At 47.0% G+C, this 20,085-nt stretch overlaps 1 protein-coding gene across 7 annotated transcripts in view; it reads left to right on the top strand.

Annotated features, from left to right (window-relative positions):
• Window positions 1-20,085, top strand: part of LOC140210964 (plexin-A1-like) — a 464,700-nt gene that overhangs the window by 363,381 nt on the left and 81,234 nt on the right. For 6 of the 7 annotated variants that reach the window (XM_072280256.1, XM_072280258.1, XM_072280257.1 and 3 more), the window contains 7 exons: window positions 1,591-1,742; window positions 7,479-7,599; window positions 9,272-9,411; window positions 10,386-10,556; window positions 16,633-16,726; window positions 18,580-18,819; window positions 19,889-20,032. In XM_072280256.1, the coding sequence (XP_072136357.1) occupies window positions 1,591-1,742; window positions 7,479-7,599; window positions 9,272-9,411; window positions 10,386-10,556; window positions 16,633-16,726; window positions 18,580-18,819; window positions 19,889-20,032 (1,062 nt within the window). Of the gene's footprint in view, window positions 1-1,590; window positions 1,743-7,478; window positions 7,600-9,271; window positions 9,412-10,385; window positions 10,557-16,632; window positions 16,727-18,579; window positions 18,820-19,888; window positions 20,033-20,085 lie in introns of those variants that run through there. The other variant, XM_072280262.1, reaches the window with a different exon arrangement.

Genomic DNA, 20,085 nt, shown 5'->3' on the forward strand with positions numbered 1-20,085 from the left:
CAGGCAAATGGGCTAAATTTATTTATTTATTTATCCAGGTACAGTGCAAAACAGGCTCTTTCGGCCCTTCGAGCCTCGCCACCCAGCAGTCCTCCAATTAATCCTAGCCCATTCACAGGACAATTTAAAATGACCAATTAACCATTCACCAGTACGTCTTTGGACTGAGGGAGGAAACCCATGCACTCACGGGGAGAACATACAATCTCCTTACGGGCAGTGACGGGTATTGAACCAGGGTTGCTGATGTTGTAGGGTTTTGTGCTAACCACTACACTGCATCTTGATCACCGTGGAGCAGTTGGGATGAAGGTTGTCTTCATGTATGATTCTATGAGAGGTTCTCTCCCCACAGATGCTGACTGACCTGCTGAGTGTTTCCAGCATGTTCTGCCTTTATTTCAGATTTCCAGCATCCGCAGCATTCCTTTTTGAATTTCATCCTGAGTTGGAATAGGGGTTGCCTGCCTCACTGGACCCCATACCACATTCCCTCCTCCCTTTACACCCTTTTACTCCCCCCCACCAACGCAGACATCTCATCCCTGCACAGCTCTCAGGGAAACAGCAGTCAGATTAGCTTTATTAGATTAGATTTTTCACATGAACATCAAAACAAGTGTGTCATTTCCGTCATTGACCAACACAGTCTGAAGGTGTCCTGGGGGCAGTTAGCAAGCGTCACCACACTTCCTGCCCCAACGTAGCATGCCCACAACTCACTAGCCCTAACCGCTATGCCTTTGGAGTGTCAAAATTTAAAGACCAGGTTTACTTGTCAGCTGGACGTGGAGACGTACAGTGAAATGCATCGTTTGTATTAAATGAAATCAGTCGAGATGGCACTGGACAGCCTGCAGGTGTTTGCACGCTTTTGGCACCAAAAACTGGAGCACCCAGAGGAATGCCACACACAGAGTCATGGGGAGGACGTCCAAACTCCTTGCAGACAGACAGCGCAAGCAGCTTGATAGCCAACAGCCTTTTCACTTGGGAAAAGCAATTTGAAGCTACGCTCTCAGTTGCTGACTAGCCTGCGAGCTTGCTAACAGCGGAGCATCTAGCTTGTCTGCAAGAGTCTTTCAAACTCCGTCAGGAATGCGGAAGATTTAATCCAACCCCGCTCTTTGTTATGTCTGAAGATGCACTTGGAGAGGTTATTTCTATGGTATGAAACTGCCGATGATATTCGTATCAGCCAATTTCTGACCCACCGCCAGGGCTGTGTGTGCCTTCTTGTGTGATGCATGTGTAGCTGCTGGCTGCTTCATCGTCTGGGAGTGATCTGTCTTGTGTACTGAAAATCTCAGGCAAAGTGATGTGTCAGGCAACACACATTATAAAGAGCATAGATGTGATACAGTGATTCCAGTGGTTAGCACCAACAATCAGGGTTCAATTCTCACTGCTGTTGTCTGTAAGGAGTTTGTACGTTCTCCCTTTGACCACGTGGGTTTCCTCCCTGTGCTGTGGTTGCCCTGCACATTCCAAAAGCGTTAGGGCCTGGAAGTTCGGGAGATGGTGCGGTTGCAGATAGCTCTCTTGCTGGCTAGGCGAGACTGTCAACCTGTGCCTTTTTCCTCTCCACAGCTGGTGCCTGAGACGGGGCCGAAGGAGGGAGGAACCAGGCTGACCATCACCGGCGTGAACCTGGGCCTGATGTTCTCCGAGATCCGTTACGGGGTGCACGTGGGAAGGGTCCGCTGTAATCCCATCCCAGAGGAGTACATCAGCGCCGAGCAGTGAGTGTGTACACAGATCAGAGAACAGTACAGCACAGGACAGGCCCTTCAGCCCACAGTGTCTGTGCTGAACACAATGCTGAATTAAACTAATTACCTCCTGCCTGAACATAATCCATATCCTCGATTCCCTGTGTATCTGTCTGACACCACCATTATACCTATTTCCACTAGTGTACCTGGCAGCCTGTTCCAGACACCCACCACTGCTCTGTGAAAACTTGCCTCACACATCTCCTTTAAATCTTTCCCACTTCGCCTTAAATGCGTGCCCTCTGGTCCTTGGCATTTCTACCCTGGGAGGATGGGCAGACAGTCGAAATCGACCTATATCTCTCATAATTCTCTCCTCAGCCGCTGGCGCTCCAAAGAAAACAACCCAAGTATGTCAGACCTCTTTGTCGGATTCAGAGTACATTTATTGATAAATTATGTATGCAGTATACAACCCTGAGATTTGTCTTCCCCACAGAAACAGGAACTATGGAACTCATTCAAAAAAAAACATCAAACCCCTCTCCCCCTGCACTCTGTATAGCTGATGGTCTCTCATCCAGGCAGATTCCTTGTAAACCTATCCTGCTTCCTTTCCAAACCCTCCACATCCTTCCTGTCAACGGCAACCAGACCTGCACGTTCTACTCCAAGTGTGGTCTGACCAATGTTTAGTAAAGCCGCCACTTGACTTCGTTGTCCTTATACTCGGTGCCCTGACCAATAGTCATAGTCATACTTTATTGATCCCGGGGGAAATTGGTTTTCGTTACAGTTGCACCATAAATAATAAATAGTAATAAAACCATAAATAGTTAAATAGTAATATGTAAATTATGCCAAGAAATAAGTCCAGGACCAGCCTATTGGCTCAGGGTGTCTGACCCTCCAAGGGAGGAGTTGTAAAGTTTGATGGCCACAGGTAGGAATGACTTCCTATGACACTCTGTGTTGCATCTCGGTAGAATAAAGGCAAGTATCCCACCTTGTCCACTTGTGTTGCCTCTGTCAGGTAAACACATCAGCCTCAGTCATTTCAGAAATTTCCCACAATTTCCCAATCCCGTCGGCTGGTTGACTCCTCCGAGTGGACAACTGACTGGGAAGCCAATCCAGTCAGTTGATCTATAAAGTCAAGTCATTTCTGCTGAGAGCCATTGAATCATTCAGCCTGGAGCCAGACCCTTTGGCCCATCTGCTCCATGCTGACTAGCATGCCCATCTCAGCTAGTGCCATTTGCCTACATTTGGTCTACATCTGTCTGGTACGGAATGGAATGGCCATGAACTGAAAAGCCTACAAAAGATGGTAGAAAACGGCCCAGTCCATCACAGGCAAAGCCCTCCCCGCCATTGTGCACATCTATGAGGAGCACTGCCATCAGAAAGCAGCATCCATTAACAAGGATCCAGTTCCAAGCTCTCTACAGCAGCCTCAGGTCCCACACCACCAGGTTCAGGGACAGTTATTACCCTTCAACTGTCAGGCTCCTGATCTGACATGGATAACCTCACTCACCTCAACACTGAACTGCTTTCACAACCTACAGACTCACTTTCACGAACACTACAACTCATGTTGAATGAATTGACTTTATTTCTTACATCCTTCCCATACACGGAGTAAAAATCTTTACCTTATGTCTCCTCTAAATGTGCAATGTGCAATCATAGTAATTTATGATAAATAGAACAGTCAATGTAACCCAGAAATACACTCAAATCAGCATGAATTAATCAGTCTGATGACCTGGTGGAAGAAGCTGTCCTGGAGCCTGTTGGTCCTGGCTTTTATGCTGCGGTACCGTTTCCCAGATAGTAACAGCTGGAACAGTTTGTGGTTGGGGTGACTCGGATCCCCAATGATCCTCTTTACACACTTGTCTTTGTAAATATCCTGAATCATGGGAAGTTCACAACCACTCTCTGCTGAGTCCTGCAATTGAGGGAAGTACAGTTCCCATACCAGGCTGTGAAGCAGCCAGTCAGGATGTCCTCAATTGTACCCTTTAGAAAGTTCTTAGGATTTGGGGGCCCATACCAAACTTCCTCAACCATCTGAGGTGAAAGAGGCGCTGTTGTGCCTTTTTCACCACACAGCTGGTGTGTACAGACCACGTGAGGTCTTCAGTGATGTGGATGCTGAGGAACTTGAAGCTGTTTACCCTCTCAAGCCCAGATCCATTGATGTCAATAGGGGTTAGCCGTCTCCGTTCCCCCTGTAATCCACAACCAGCTCCTTTGTTTTTGTGACATTGAGGGAGAGGTTGTTTTCTTGATATCACCGTGTCAGAGGGATGACTTCTTCCCTGTAGGCCACCTCATTACTGTTTGAAATTAGGCTAATCAATGTAGTGTTGTCGGCAAATTTAATTAGCAGATTAGAGCTGTGGGTGGCGATACAGTCATGGGATTACAGGGAGTAAAGGAGGGGACTCAGTACACAGCACTGAGGGGCTCCTGTATAGAGAGTCGGAGGGGTGGAGGTGAGGGAGCTCACTCTTACCACCTGCTGGTGATCTGACAGGAAGTCCAGGATCCAGCTGCACCAGGCAGGGTCAAGGCCGAGGTCTCTGAGCTTCTTGTTGAGCCTGGAGGGAATTATGGTGTTGAATGCTGAACGGTAGTTCAAGAACAGCATTCTCACATAAGCATTCTTCTTCTCCAGATGTGTAAAGACAGTATGTAGAGCTGTGGCTATGGTGTTATCTGTCGATCGGTTGTGTCGGTAGGCAAATTGTAGGGGATCTAGTGTGGGTGGTGGCCAGCTGCAGATGTAATTCTTAACCAGCCTCTCAAAGCATTTGCTTGTTATTGAGGTGAGTATGACAGGATGCCAGTCATTCAGGCATGTTACCTTGGTCTTTTTTGGTACAGGGTCATTGGTGGATAATTTGAAGCAGGAGGGTACTCTACACAGGGAGGGGGAGAGATTAAAAATGTTTGTAAACACACCTGCCAGTTGTGCTGCGCACATCCTGAGTACTCGCCCTGGGGTGCCGTCCGATCCTGCAGCCTTGCGACTGTCCACTCGTTGGAAATATCTGCACACCTCAGCCTCAGAGATGACCAGGTTGCAGGTTGTAGCGGTGGCTTTCCTCGGAGGCTCGGAGCTAGCGACATCGAACCGAGCGTAAAAGCGATTGAGCTCTTCTGGGAGAGAGGGCATGATGTTGGCGGCACCACAACATTTGGCTTTGAAGTCTGCGATGGTACGCAGCCCTCGCCCCAAGTCACGTGTGCTATTCATTGTGAATCTTCACTCAATCTTGTCCCTATATTGTTTCACAGCCTCGATAGCTTTGTGCAGACCGTAGCTGCTTTCCCTGAGCTCCAGCTGACTGCTGGCAATGTTAGCAATATGTTGCACAGTAAATGCTGCTCACACGGAACTATTGATCCAGGGTTTCTGGTTCGGGAAGATCCTGACCGACTTCTGGGGGACAGCATCGACGATGCACTTCCGGGTGAAGCACCTGACTCCATCCGCGAACTCAGAGACATCCTCATCATGGGAAACATTCCAGTCCTGCAGCATGGAGGCCAATTGGTCGGACCAACAGTGGACCGTTTTAACAACGGCCACCTCTTGTTTCAGCTTCTGCTTGTACGTCGGCAAAAGCAGGATCGAAGAGTGATCTGATTTTCCAAAAGCTGGGCAAAGGAGAGCTTCGTTTGTGTTGTGGGACGGCTCTCAACGTTGTAAGCATTCTCAATATTATGAATTTACATTTGTTTTGTTATTAATAGTTCTCTTTTTGTATTTACACATTCTCTTCTTTTACATTTTGATTGTTTATCAGTCTTCGTGTGTAGTTTTGCATTGACTCTATTGTTCTGTGAATACTTTCAAGAAAGCGAATCTCAGGGTTGTATTTTGTGACATATATAGAGTTTGGTAATAAATTTACTTTGAACTTTAAATCTTTCCTATTCAAACGCCTGTCCAACCGTCTTTTGAAAGTTGTTTATGTATTTGTCTTAACCTCTTTGTCTGACAGCTCAGTCCACATACAGACCACCCTCTGGGTGAAAAGCTTGCCCGTCAGGTTCCTATTAAACCTCTCTCCTCTCACCATAAACCCATGCTCCCTAGTCCTTGAATCCCCAACTCTGAGAAAAAGACGGAGTGCATTCACCCTGATTTTGTGCACCTTTATGACATCATTTCTTAGTCCTCTGCGCTCCAAGGTAAGAAAGTCCTAGCCTGTCTAATCTCTCCCTATAACCGGGACTGTCAAATTCCTTTCAACATCGTCTTATCTGCACTCTTTCCATCTTAAAAGCAGATTTATTTAATATAAACTTAATCGGAGTCGGACAACTGTGGACCAGCGTAAAACATGACCCAATTTAACACCTTGACCCAGAGCTCAAGGAACAGTGACCCAGATTCAATTCGCATTGCTGTCTATAAGGAGTCTGTATGCTCTCCCCGCGACCATGTGGGTCTCCTCCAGGTGCTCTGGTTTCCTCCGAAATTCCAAAACTGTATGGGTTAGTGGGTAAATCGGTCAGATGAGTACAATTGGGTGGTATGGGGCTGGTTGGGTGGGAGAGCCTGTAACCATGCTGTATCCGTAAACTAAAATTTTAAAGATTGGGAACAATCTCTGGACTTTGCAGCTGGATTTCCATACACATGGATAGAAATGCTTAAGAGAGATATGTGTCAAACGCAGGCACTTGGGTTGAACTCGTTTGGGGACCTCGAATGGCGTGGAAGAATTGGGCCTAATGGCCTGGTTCCTTGCTGTATAACACTAACACGGAGAACTCCACACCGACAGTGCCCGAGGTCAGAATTGAACTGAGGCCACTGGAAGCATGCCGTGTGTCACACTCAGTACCGATGCATTGTCCTGCCAGTGCAAGGCCATAACATAGAGGAGCAGAATTAGGCCATTCGGCCCATTGAGACTGCTCTGTTATTCCTTCATGACTGATTTATTTTCCCCCTCAACCCCGTTCTCCTGCCTTCTCCCCATAACCATTGACGCACTTAATTAATTAAGTGCCTATCGACCTCGGCTTTAAATATACACTATAAATTTAATAGGAGGTTGACTCTGTAACTAAGTTGTTTTTATTAGAAAGGGAATGGGAACAGCCTCTCCCTGTGCAAACCTATCTCCAGTCTGTGCTGATCCTGCCCGGGTGGCATGTGCCCGTACAATACAGAAGGAACTTCATTCTGTATCTAACTCAGACTGTCCCTGCGCAAGCAGCGAAGCGGGAGAACAGCGTACCCCCTGCAATGTCACGAAGCTTGAGTTATCCTTAGGGGCACCTAGTGAAAGTGGGGAGACACCGGGGCATAGGGCAGCTGGGCCTTCGACATGAATTGGCCAGATCTTGCTCAAATAGGGAGACGCTGCACTGGGCTAGAAACAGTGATTACCTTGCCCTTTGGGCACAGTAGCATAGTGGTTAGTGTAATAACTTCGAGTGCCAGTCACTGTGAGATCAGGGTTCAATTCCCACCGCTGACTGTTAGGAGCTTGTACTTTCTCCCTGACTCTGTGGGATTCCTCTGGGTACTCTGGTGTGCTGTCCTCGTTTCAAAACGGCAAACAGGTTGCGATTAGTAAGCTGTGGCCATGCCATATTGGCACCGGAAACATGGTGACACTTGCGGGCTGCCCCCAGCACACCTTCGGGCTGTGTTTGTCGCGAGCGCAGAGTGACACTTTTCACTGTATGTTTCGGTAACTAAAGCTAGTCTAATCTGTTTGCTTCCAGGATCGTGTGTGACATGGAGCAGGCCATGCCCCAGGTGGCTGACAAAGGTTACGTGGAGGTCTGTGTTGTGGACTGCAACGATGACTATCGGGCTATCTCATCAGAGCCCTTCACCTTCGTGGTAAGAGCTTCCAAGTGTTTGAGCCCTTGCATCACTTTCATTCTGGCATCCGTCTCTTGTCTGTGCATAGCAAGCCTTCAGGGTGATACCAGTCTCTGGGTGTTGTGTTCACTGTGTGAGAGGACTCTGGTTCGAATCCTGTTTAGTGTTGACTTAGTTCATTTTGGCTGCTGCTTTTGCAATTGGTTTTAGTACTGCAGGGCAGAAAGTTTAGTATTTAGATATATTTCACTGTTGACATGCTATGTGAGCCTCGTGTACCTAACAAAGTGGCTACTAAGTGTATATTCGTGGTCTTCTACTGCCGTAGCCCATCCACTTCAAGATCAGCAGTTTCTGAGATACTCAAACCACCCCATCTGGCACCAACACTCATTCCAGAGTCAAAGACACTTAGATCACATTTCTTCCCCATTCTGATGTTTGATCAGCAACTGAGCCTCTTGACTACGCCTGCATGCTTTTAAGCATTGAGTTGCTGCCCCATGATTGGCTGATTAGACATTTGCATTAATGAGCAGTTGTGCAGGTATACCTGATTGAAGTGGCCACTGGGTGTATATGTGACTGCAGGTTTCATGATTCTTAATCGCCTCTTCAGTTTAAGAGGCAATTATGTTTACTTAAGCCCATTACCCATACTGGGCCATAGGCCACCGACAGCAGCTCACCCCAGCCCTTGAAGTCTTTGAAGCTTCTGTTGGCGTTTCTGCAGCTCTGAATTTTTACAGGATGGGGTTGCTAGCCCCATGTCCAACCCTCCTCCTTTCACAGCTGGGCTCGGGACCGTCCACAGCAGAGTTTAGGGGAATTAAGGATTAAGAGTAAATGCTGGCATTGCCATCAGCCATCACCTGCTATGAACTAAAATAATTGATCTGCTGGTTCCATTGCAACATTGAAGAGAAGTTTGGATAAGTGCACGGGGATGAGAGTGGTGTGGAATGCTATGGTCCAGGTGCGGATACCTGCGACTAGTCAGAAAAACAGGTTGGGATGGACTAGATGGGGCACAGGGCCTGTTTCTGACTGTTATTTTCTCTGACTATGACATTGATATAGACTGTGTACAATTTCCTACATAGTTATAGTGAAAGCATTCAGAAAAAATATATTCCATTGGCCTCTTAAAAACTTTGGGAAGTCCTAAGGTTGGTACAGGCACTAAAAGAAATGTAAGGCATATTTCAGACAACACGTACACAAAACGCTGGAGGACTGATGAAAGGTCTCAGCCTGAAATGTCGACTGTTTATTCTTTTCCATAGATGCTGGCTGGCCTGCTGAGTTCCTCCAGCATTCTGTGAGTGTTGCTCTGCATTTCCAGTGTCTGCAGAATCCCTTGTGTTTGTGATTGGACATATTTCAGAGTTTGCATAGCCTCTCTTTCTTATGTTCTCCAAATTACATATGTTTTCTATCACTTTTACATCTCCGTCATTCTCCCTCCCCCTCCCCTTCCCCACCACCTCCCCATCCCCCTTCCCCGCTTCTCCCCCTCTCACCCTCCCTCCCTCCACTCTCTCTTCCCCCTCCACCACCCCCTCTCCCTCTTTCACTCTGTCCCTCTGTCACCCTGTCTACCCCTCTCCCTCTCTCTTTGCATCTCTTTGGAATATTCAGTTTATTTCTGACAACAATTTTGTGTTATCTTCTCCCCCAAACTCCCAAGACGCCAAGGTTTAACAAGGTGGTCCCCTCCCAAGGACCCGTCTCCGGTGGCAGCCGAGTGACAATCATGGGCGTCCACCTCGATGCCGGCAGTTCTGTGGAGGCTTACATCGGAGATAATGGAATCTGCCGATTTGAAAGGTACGTTTAGAAAGACCAAACCTTGTCACTATACAAGGAGACTTTCCAAAAGAGATTCACTGGGCTGATATGAAAGAGAAAAACACATACATTTAAAAATGTTGGAACTGAATTCTGAAGAATGGGGGATAAAATCATGATGGGGGGGGCAGGATTTTGAGATGACTTTTTTTTCCGGTGGGAAAGCTCTGAATGAAGGGCATATATGCCAGATTATAAGCTGATCATTCAGAGTCTCTGAGAGGGTAAACTGGTTTAAGTTAGTTAATCAGATCCCGGTGGCTAAACATTTTAATTCTGATTCCCATTCCCGTTCTGTCATGTTGGTCCATGGTCTCCTCTTGTGCCAAGATGAGGCCACTCTCAGGGTGGAGGAATAATCAAGTAGCCTCCAACCTGATGGCATGAATATCAATTTCTCCATTTGTTAATTTTCTTCCCTCCCCCTCTTCTATTCACGACTATGGCCTCTGACCTCCTCACCTGCCTATTACCACCCCTGGGTCCCCTCCCCTTTCCCTTTTTCCTATTGTCCACTCTCCCTCCTATCAGATTACTTCCTCTCCAACCCTTGACCTTTCCCACCCTCCTGGCTTCACCTACCACCTTCTAGCTATCCTCCTCCTCCTCCTCCCCCCACCTTTTTATTCTGGCGTCGACCCCCTTCCTTTCCAGTCCTGATAAAGGGTCTCAACACAAAACGTCAACTGTTTATTCATTTCCATAGATGCTAGGTGGTCCTGCATTTTGTGTGTGTTGCCAGATAATGGGTAGAGATAGTTAGGATTTGTTTAGTTAGCAGTTTTATTTAGGTAAATAGTTCAGAACAGTATCATGGGCCGAACAGCCTGTTATTGATCTGCGTTCCATATTCTAACTCTTGAGATGCAGCGTTCGCTGGAAATCTGCCATTTATCAGTTAACCCTATATCTCCCGTTTTCATTTCATGCTCTTTCTGCACCTTGTCCTTCAGGAGGACTTCAGGGGAGATTATCTGTGTGACATCTGCCTCAACCACGGGCAAAGGTCCAGCTTCCATCCGAGTCCACATTAACCGGGCTCAACTGCAAAACCCCAGCGTTAAGTACAACTACACGGAGGACCCCACCATCTCCAAAATTGAGCCGGAATGGAGCATTTGCAGGTAGGCTCTCTTAAAAACCAAAGAGTTGTGCTTACCGTATGGTTCAGCTGTCATACCTTTGTACTCCTGCTCTTCGTCAGGAGTCTGGTTCCTGTCCAGATGTTAAACCGTAAAGATGAAGGAACAGAATTAGGCCATTCTGCCCATCGAATCCATCCGCCATTCCATCATGGCTGATTTATTGGTCCTTTCAATCCCTTTCTCCTGCCTTCTCCCCGTAACCTTTGATGGCCTGACTAACCAAGAAACTATCAACCTCCACTTTGGAGATACCAATGACTTGGCTTCCATAGCCAGCTGTGGAAATGACTTCCACAGATTCACCACCCTCCAGCTAAAACAATTTCTTCTCGTCTCTATTTTAAAGGGATACATTCCTATTCTGAGGCTGTGCCCTCTGCTCCTAGACTCCCCCAACATAGGAAACTTCCTCTCCACATCCGCTCTATCGAGGCCTTTCAATATTCAGTAGGTTTCAATGAGATCCCCTCTCCTCACCCAGTCTTCTAAACTCCAGTGATTACAGGCCCAGAGCCATCAAATACTCATCATATGTTAATTCCTACATTCCCAGAATCATCCTCGTGAACCTCCTCTGGACTCTCTCCAATGACAACACATCCTTTCCGAGATACAGGGCCCAAAACTGTTGACAGTACTCCAAGTGTGACCTGACTAGTGTCTTACAAAGCCTCAGCATTATCTCCTTGTTTTTATATTCTATTCTCCTTGAAATGAATGCCAATGTTGCAATTGCCTTCTTTATCACAGACTCAACCTGTAAATTAATCTTCTGGGAGTCTTGCACAAGTACTCCTAAGGTCCTTTATACCTCTGTTTGAATTTTCTCCTCATTCAGAAAATGGTCTGCTCTTTTGTTCCTTTTACCAAAATGCATTATCATACATTTCCCAACACTGTATTCTATCTGCACATTTTTGCCCATTCTAAGTCCTTCTGTAATTGTATTGCTTCCTCAGCATTACCTACCCCTCCTCTGATCTTTGTGTCATCTGCTTTTGGGCTTGTACTCACTGGAATTTAGAAGAATGCGGGGGTGGGGGGGTGGGGGGATCTCTTTGAAAGGACTAGATAGGGTGGATGTGGCGAGGATGCTTCCTATGGTGGGGGGGTATCCAGAACTAGAGGCACAGCCTCAAATTGAGGGGCGATCCTTTAGAACAGAGGTAGGGAGGAATTTTTTCAGCCAGAGAGTAGTGAATCTGTGGAATGCTCTTCCACGGACAGCTTTGGAGGCCAAGTCCATGGGTATATTTAAAGTGGAAGTTGATCATTTCCTGATTGGTCAAGGCATCAAAGGATATGGCGAGAAGGCAGGTGTATAGGGTTGAGTGGGATCCGGGATCAGCCACGATGGAATGTCAGAGCAGACCCAATGGGCTGAATGGCCTAATTCTGCTCCTATGTCTTATGGTCTAAAGGCCGTCTGACCAATGCTTTATAAAGCTTCAGCATTACTTCCTTGCTGTTGTATTCTGCTCTTGAAATGAATGCTAATGTTGCATCTGCCTTCCTTACAGCAAACTCAAACTGTAAGTTAACCTTTAGGCAAACCTGCACAAGGACTCCTAGGTCCTCTTGCACCTCTGATTTCTGAATTTTCTCCCCATTTAGAAAATAGTTAATGCCTTTATTCCTTCTACCAAAATGCATGACGATACACTTCCCATCTGCCACTTCTTTGTCCATTCTCCCAATCTGTCCAAGTCCTTCAGCAGACTCCCTGCTTCCTCAACACTACCCACCCCTCCACCTATCTCCAAATCATCCACAATTCTGGCCAAAAAAAACCCCATCAATTCTGTCATCCAAATGATTGACATATAACGTGAAAAGCAGTCACAATGCTAACCCCTGTGGAACAACACTAGTCACCCAGAAAAGACCCCCTTTATTCCCTCTCTTTGCCGCCTGCCAGTCAGCTAATGCTCTATCCATGCGAGTATCTTTCCTGTAATTCCCCAGGCTCCTGTTAAGCGGCCTCACATGTGGCACCTTGTCTAAGGCCTTCTGAAAATCCAAGTAAACAGCAGCCACTGACTCTCCAAGAATTCCAACAGATTTATCAGGCAAGATTTCCCCTTAAGGAAGCCATGCTGACTTTGGCCTATTTTACCATGTGCCTCCGAGTGTTCTGCAGTATAATAGCAACCCTTTGCATAAGGATAACCCTTGGACTTTTTGGGAATATTATCTGTGAATGGAACTCGTCGAGGCATTGCCTCCCAGCTCCTGAGACACAGCTGTGATCCTGATCTCCGATGCTGTTTATGCAGTGTTTCCGTGTTCTCCCACTATATAGATTTCCCCCAGATGCTCCGGTTGCTTCCCACATTCCCAAGCTGTCCAGGTTGGTGGGATAATTGCCCACTGTATATTGCCTCTGGTGTGAGGGTGAGTGGTCAGATCTGGGAGGAGTTTCTGGGAATTGAGGTGAATGGGTGATAGGGGATTCTGATTCCCATTCCATATCCAACATGTTGGTCCATGGCCTCTTCTTGTGCAATGATGAGGCCACCCTCAAGGTGGAACAGCAACACCTTATATTCCGTCTTTGTAGCTTCTAACCTAATGGTGTGAATATTGATTTCTCATTCTGGTACTTTATTCCCTTTTTCATCTCCCCTTCTCTATTCCCCACTCTGGCCTTTTACCTCTTCTCAGCTGCCTATCACCTCCCTCAGTCCCCTCCCCTTTCCCTTTCTCCTGTGGTCCACTCCCCTCTCCTGTCAGATTCCTTCCTCTCCAGCCCTTTACCTTTCCTACCTTCCTGTTTTCACCGATCTCCTTCCAGCTAGCCTCTTTCCCCTCACTTTATCTTTTTATTCTGGCATCTTCTCCCTTCTGTCTCAGTCCTGAAGAAGAGTCTCGACCTGGATCGTCATCTGTTTATTCATTTCCATAGATGCTGCCTGACCTGCTGAGTTCCTCCATTTGCTCTGGATTTCCAGACTCATGCAGACTTCCTCGTGTTTATGAGCAACTTCTGTTTCTCATGCCATCCAGACAGAGTCAAGATGATTAGGGGCATAGACAGATGGAGATGAGGATGGATTTAAACTTTTTGAACGTTCTATAAATTAGTTTTTTGGGAGCAGCAAGGGTTTTCCAACAGCTTCCAGAGGTGGGTGACGGGAGCAGATATGACAGGACATTTTAAGAGGCAATTAGACACGTAGCAAATGGATCGCATGGGAACTGTTTAATTTGGGGTTACGGCTAGCACAGACGTTGTGGGCTGAAGGGCCTGTTGCTGTACCACACTGTTCTGTGCTGTATGTGAATGGCGGCTTGAGTGGCATAGTGGATGCTTGCCAGCCGACTGACCTGGCACAAATTGAGCTCTTAGACACTGTCACTATGGCAGGGGCCACTATCAGAGAATTATTCATGAACTAATGGCGTTCTCTGACAATCCCTCATCAGAAAAACTGCGTAAATGGAAATGTCTTTTCACTGCATTTCACAGACAAGTATGGTACATCATTTTAAAATTTTTTAAGTTTACTTTCAGCTGAGTACACGTTCTCTGCTTTTTTTTTAAAAGATTGCAGTTTTTCAAAAAGTTTGCATTTTTGACTTGCTCTTTCCTACCACAGAATTCTACAGCATCGAAGTCTATTCTGCCCATTGTATGTGTGATATCTCTCTCTGAAGTTCTGCGCAAATATCCCACCAAACCCACTTCAGAACTGAGAGTCATAGAACACTACAGCTAGTGTGAGACGAACTGTTATCCTGTGGAGTCCCATTGACCTGCACCAGGACCATAGCTGTGCGAACCCCTCCCATCCATGTCCTTAACCAAACGTTTCTTAAGTGTTGCATTCAAACTCACATCCACCACTTCTGTCGGCAACTCCTTCCACACTCACACCACCTTCTGAGTGACGAAGTTCCACCTCAGGTTCCCCTTACCTTCCACCCTTAACCCCTGACCTCTAGTTCTAGTCCCTCCCACCTCAGTGGCAAAAACCTGCTTGCATTTACCCTATCTATACCTGTCATAATTTTGTACATCTCTCTCAAATCTCCCCTCATTCTCCTGTGCCCCAGGGAATAAAGTCCAGACCTGTTCAGCCTCTCCCTGTAACGCAGGTCCTTAAGTCCTGGTGACATCCCTGTAATAAATACTGTGCGTATATCTTTGTAATATGCAGTGAGAGTCGACAACCAGAGCCTTTTCCCCAGGGTGGCAATGGCCAACACCAGAGGACGTCCTTTTAAGCTTTAGAGAGGGAGCAGAGGTTTACCAGGATGCTGCCTGGATTAAAGATCATGTCATAAGAGGAGAGGTGGAGTGAACCAGGTAGTGCTTTTCTCATTCTCCTATGCTCCAGGAAATAAAGTCCTAACCTATTTAACCTCCTAATATAAAAATTATTAATAAATCCAGCAATTTTCAGCACATTTTTCTCCTAGAGGGAAGAGTGAATGCGGAAATGTTATACATTTTTTGGATAACAAAACCCTAACAAAGACCCGAAACGTCGACTGTACTTCTTCCTATAGATGCTGCCTGGCCTGCTGCGTTCCACCAGCATTTTGTGTGTGTTGCTTGAATTTCCAGCATCTACAGATTTTCTTGTGTTTACATCTCCCTTGAGTTTGACAAGGAAGGGATACAGGCTAAAAGTTGGAAAGCAGGACTAGTTTGGATGGACATCTTGGTTGGCACGGACTAGTTAGGTCGAATGGCTTGTTTTCGTGCTGTATGACCATCCCCAACCATGTTTTGGAAGACAATGGTGTCCTCTGCTTGAACCACTGAAGCCCCTCCGGTGAAGATGCTCCATGGTAATGTTGAGTAGAGGGTCCCAGGATTGTTCTATGTTCTATTAGGCACAGGGATGATAGAAAAATGGAGGAGTATATAGGAGGGAATTGTTATATTGATCTTAAAGTATGTTAACATACTGGCAGAACATCATGGGCTAAAGGGCCTTTACTGTACTATGTTCTATTTAGATCCACAGTGATGAAGGAATGCCTTTTGTGTTCCCTGAAGTGTTCAGGTGCAAGATCTCAACCCAGAACATTGGGTGTCCATTCCCATCCAAAGGTGCCGCCTGCCCCACTGAGTTCTTCCAGCAAGTAGTTTTTTGAGACTCGAGATTCTGCAGATGCTGGAAATCTAAAATAACACACACACACACACACACACACACAAAGCTGGAGGAACTCAGCAAGTCAGGCTGCATCCATGGCGGGGGAACGGACAGGACGTTTTAGGCTGTGACCCTTCGTCGGGACTGGAAGGGAAGGGGAAAGAAGCCAGAATAAGAAGGTGGAGAGAGGAGAAGTGGGACAAGCTGGAAGGTGAGAAGTGAGACCAGGTTAGGGGCTTGGTGAGTGGGTGGGGGAGGCGATAATGTGAGAAGTTGAGGTGGAAGAACTGAAGAAAGATGTATCCAATAGGAAGATAGTGGGCCATGGAAGAAAGTGCAGGAAGAGGGGAACCAGAGGGAGGTGATGTGCAGGCCATTCCTTCCTCCCCCCCCCCCCCCCCCCGCTTTTTGTCTTCCCTCATTCTTCACCCCCTTCTCTTCACTGAGAAACTTTGACCTCCCGGAGCTCTCAATTCTGCAAAGGCAACACAATGCGATCGTTAACATTGCCCGAGGAATTTTATGTCTAACAGTGCGGTGGTGTCTTTGTTCTATATTGGGATTGTTGATCTCTGGAGTGGCCCAGCAGGTCTCCTGTGAAGGATAGAAGTGGCTATCCTTCTAGATGAGATGGCCGGAGTGTGACGGGGATTGGGGAACTTTTGGTTTACGTTGACTGGATCATGATTGACTGATTAATTTTCTTTCCCTCCCCTATCCCTTTTCATTTTCTCTCTCTCAATCTCTCTGAATTTCTGATGTCTCTCTCCCTTCCCATCTCCATCTCTCTCTATCTTTCTCACTATTCCTACCCCTCTCTCTATCATTATCTCCATCCCTCACCCTATGTCTCACTTACCCCTTTCCCCCCTCTCTCCCCCCCCTCTCTCTCTCTCTCTCACCCTTTCTCACTCTCTCTCATTCACTCTCACTCTCTCTACAACAAGTGGTGGAACGCCTCTCACCGTGACAGGTACCAACCTCGCCACAATTCAAGAGCCCAGGATTCGAGCGAAATACGGCAAAGATCAGTCGACAAATGTGAGTGCCTAAACTTAATGCTTGTACCACCCAGCTGGTGCGTCTTAACAGAGGGTTAAACAACAAACTTAGAACCCAAGGAACACGGGTGAGTGAGGTTCCTTTCTTGCCAGAATGTAATACTAGGGTCTAATCGGAGACATCTTCCAGCAACAAAGAAAGGTTACAGCAAGGAAGAAGGCCATTCTTCCCATCAGATCTGTACTGCCCCAATGTAAAGCCAATCCAATTAGTTCCTTTCCTGATCTTCTCTACAACTTCTTTCCTTTCGTCCGCTTATTGTTCACCTGCACTCCGCTTTCTCAGTAGCTGTTACTCTCTATTCTGTTATTGTTTTACCTTGTTCTACCTCAATGTACTGATGTGATGAAATTATCTGTATGGACTGTATGCAGGGCAGGTTCTTCACCATATCTCAGTACATGTGACAATAATAAACCAATCTGTCTATTTTAATTTCCCAATTTCACCAGCTCCAATTGAACCTGTCCCCACTAATCCCGAGGCAATGCATTCACAGCCCAACCATTCTCTGTCTATAGGTTTCCCCTCACATCACCTCGTGTCCTTTTCTGAATCATGTCCCGAACTCCTCAACCAGTTGGGACAACATCTCTCTATCTATTCTGTCCGATCGCTTTGTGGTTGGGAATACACTGTCCAATCCCTGTTCGGCTCATGAAAATCCCAGGAGATCAGCAGTTTCTGAGCTACTCAAACCACCCCATCTGGCACCAACAGTTATTCAACGGTCAAGGTCACTTCGATCACGTGTCTTCCTCATTCTGATGTTTAGTCTGAATAACAACTGAACCTCTTGATCATGTCTGCATGCTTTTTTATGCATTGAGTTGCTGCCACATGATTGGTTGATTAGATATTTGCATTAATGAACAGGTTTACCTAATTTAGTGGCCACTGAGTGTAGGATATCGAACGTCGAACATTATAGCACAGAAAAAGCTCTTTGGCCCACTCTGTTGTTCTGAACTAATTCAGCTAATGACGCCCATTCCTGTATGGCTACTCAGTGCCCATATCCCCCTGTGTCTGTGTATTCATGTGCCAATCTAAGAACCTCAAACACTTCTGTCGTATTTGTCTCTACTGCCAACCCTGGCAGCACATTCAGGCACCCACCACTCTCAGTGTAAAAATAAAAATTGCCTTGCACATCTCCATAAGACATAGGAGCAGAATTAGTCCATTTGGTCCATTATGTCTGCTCTGCCATTTGATCATGCCTGATTTATCATCTCTCTCTCTCAACCCCATTCTCCTGCCTTCTCGCCGTAACCTTTGACATCCTTCCTAATCAAGAACCTATCAATTCCAGCTTTAAACTCGACTTTAAACATACCTAATGACTTGGCCTGCTCAGCTGTCTGTGGCACAGAATCCCAGAGATTCACCTCCCTCTGGCTAAAGATATTCCTCTGATCGCTATCCTATACTGAGGCTGTGCCCTCTGGCCCTAGACTCTCCCACTATAAGGAGCATCTCCAATCTTGGCAGTCCATTTGCAAACGTTTTGCCGCCATACGAGGAGGTATCATGATGATGTCTCCTTGTATAGTGATGAAATGCTTGCTGATGGATTGTCAAGATTGGAGAACAACTCAACCCAACCCAACCAAACCATCAGCCAGCCGAGCTACCCATTTTCTGAGTTATTTCCATAAGAAAAGTTTATCTCTTCAGACTCATCCCCTCTCACATTAAGTGCATGGCCTCTGGTGTGAGACATTTCCACCATGGGGAACGGTACCAGTTGCTGCCTCTTGCAGGCCTGCCCTTGATGTTGAAGCGTCTCATCTAGTTGCCGTGTTGACAAGGATGTTGTACCTTTACAGGAGTGCCGGGTGTTGAACGATACGGCCATGGTTTGCAAAGCCCCATCCATCGCGCACAGCGGCCACAATTTGTTGGACAGCCCAGTTCAACCGGACGAGGTCGGCTTTGTCATGGACAACGTCCAGTCTGTGCTCATCATCAATGGGACGGGCTTCACCTACTACCCTGACCCCTCCTTCGAGATGCTAAGTCCTTCAGGGTCTTTGGAGCTGAAACCTAGCTCCCCAGTGATACTGAAGGTGAGGAGAGGTGGGGATCGGTCCATGTAAGGGGCGTTACTAAGTGGGTGGTCATTGTTTGCAGAGTCGGTGGGTTTGGACATGCGGGTGGGGGGATTCAGACGGGAAGGTGGAGTGAAGGCTAGGTTCCGATCAGCTGTCACCTGACTAGATGGCAACACCCACACAAAGGGCCAGAGGAACTCAGCAAGTCAGGCCAAAGGCAATAACAGTTGACATTTCGGGCCGAGACCTTTCACCAGGACTGCAAGGTTTAAACTTCTTCAGGGTAGATAGACCTCGAAGTGAGCAGCAAATCACAAATGGAAGAGTCCTGAGGAAGGGTCTCAGTCTGAAACATGGAATGTTTATTTCCCCTCTGTAGACGCTGCTTGATCTGCTGAGTTCTTCTAGCATTTTGTAAGCGTTGCTCAAGACTTCCAACGTCTGACAAATCTCTTGTGTTTATGACTGACTGGCAGAAGGGCTGGCTGTTGCAGAAGGTTGCCGACCGACTGTTTCAGCTTGTCAGTTGTTGCTGAAGGCCAGCGGCTGACATTTATCGAAGAACGGCAGATAGCTGTTACCAAGGGATTGCTGGCAGACTGATGCTGAAGGCCGGAGGCTGGCTGTTGTTGCCAAGGGCCAGGTATTTCCAGAGGTAGGCTGCTGTTAAAGATCAGAATCTGACTGTTGGTAAAGTCCAATTGTTGTAGAGGGTCAGAGAGTGACTTGGTGAAGGCCGTTTTCTCTTTATCTATGGAGGAGGAAGATGGGAACTTTGATCAAGTCCTAACACCAACTGTCGGCTTTTGACCTTCACCAACTGTCAGTGTTTGACCTTCACCAACTGTCGGACTTCACCAGCAGTTGGTGTTCACCAACAATCGGCTTTCGACATTTGGTCTCTGACTGTCACCAACAGTCTCCCTTTGTGCTGAGGTACAGTGGGACTTTGAACAAAGCTATGGTTTATCGCTTCTCCTCTCTGTGAGGCATCAAGGAACTGACGCTTACCTCGGGCAGGGTACCTGCCAAACATTTATCCTCTGGACACCCAACTAGACTCTCTGGTCTGCCTTCCTCCTAGGGGCGCAATCTGATCCCCAATGCTCCAGGCAACGTCAAGCTGAACTACACGGTGCTGATTGGCGACAACCCGTGCGTGCTGACCGTCTCGGAGACGCAGCTCCTGTGCGAACCTCCCAACCTGACCGGCGAGCATAAAGTCCTGGTGAGTGTGGACGGTACCGGTTGCGAGCTTCGTCGGGATGGTTGGGAGGGGTC

The sequence above is a fragment of the Mobula birostris genome, chromosome 16, assembly GCF_030028105.1.
Source record: "Mobula birostris isolate sMobBir1 chromosome 16, sMobBir1.hap1, whole genome shotgun sequence".
Lineage (NCBI taxonomy): Eukaryota > Metazoa > Chordata > Chondrichthyes > Myliobatiformes > Myliobatidae > Mobula > Mobula birostris.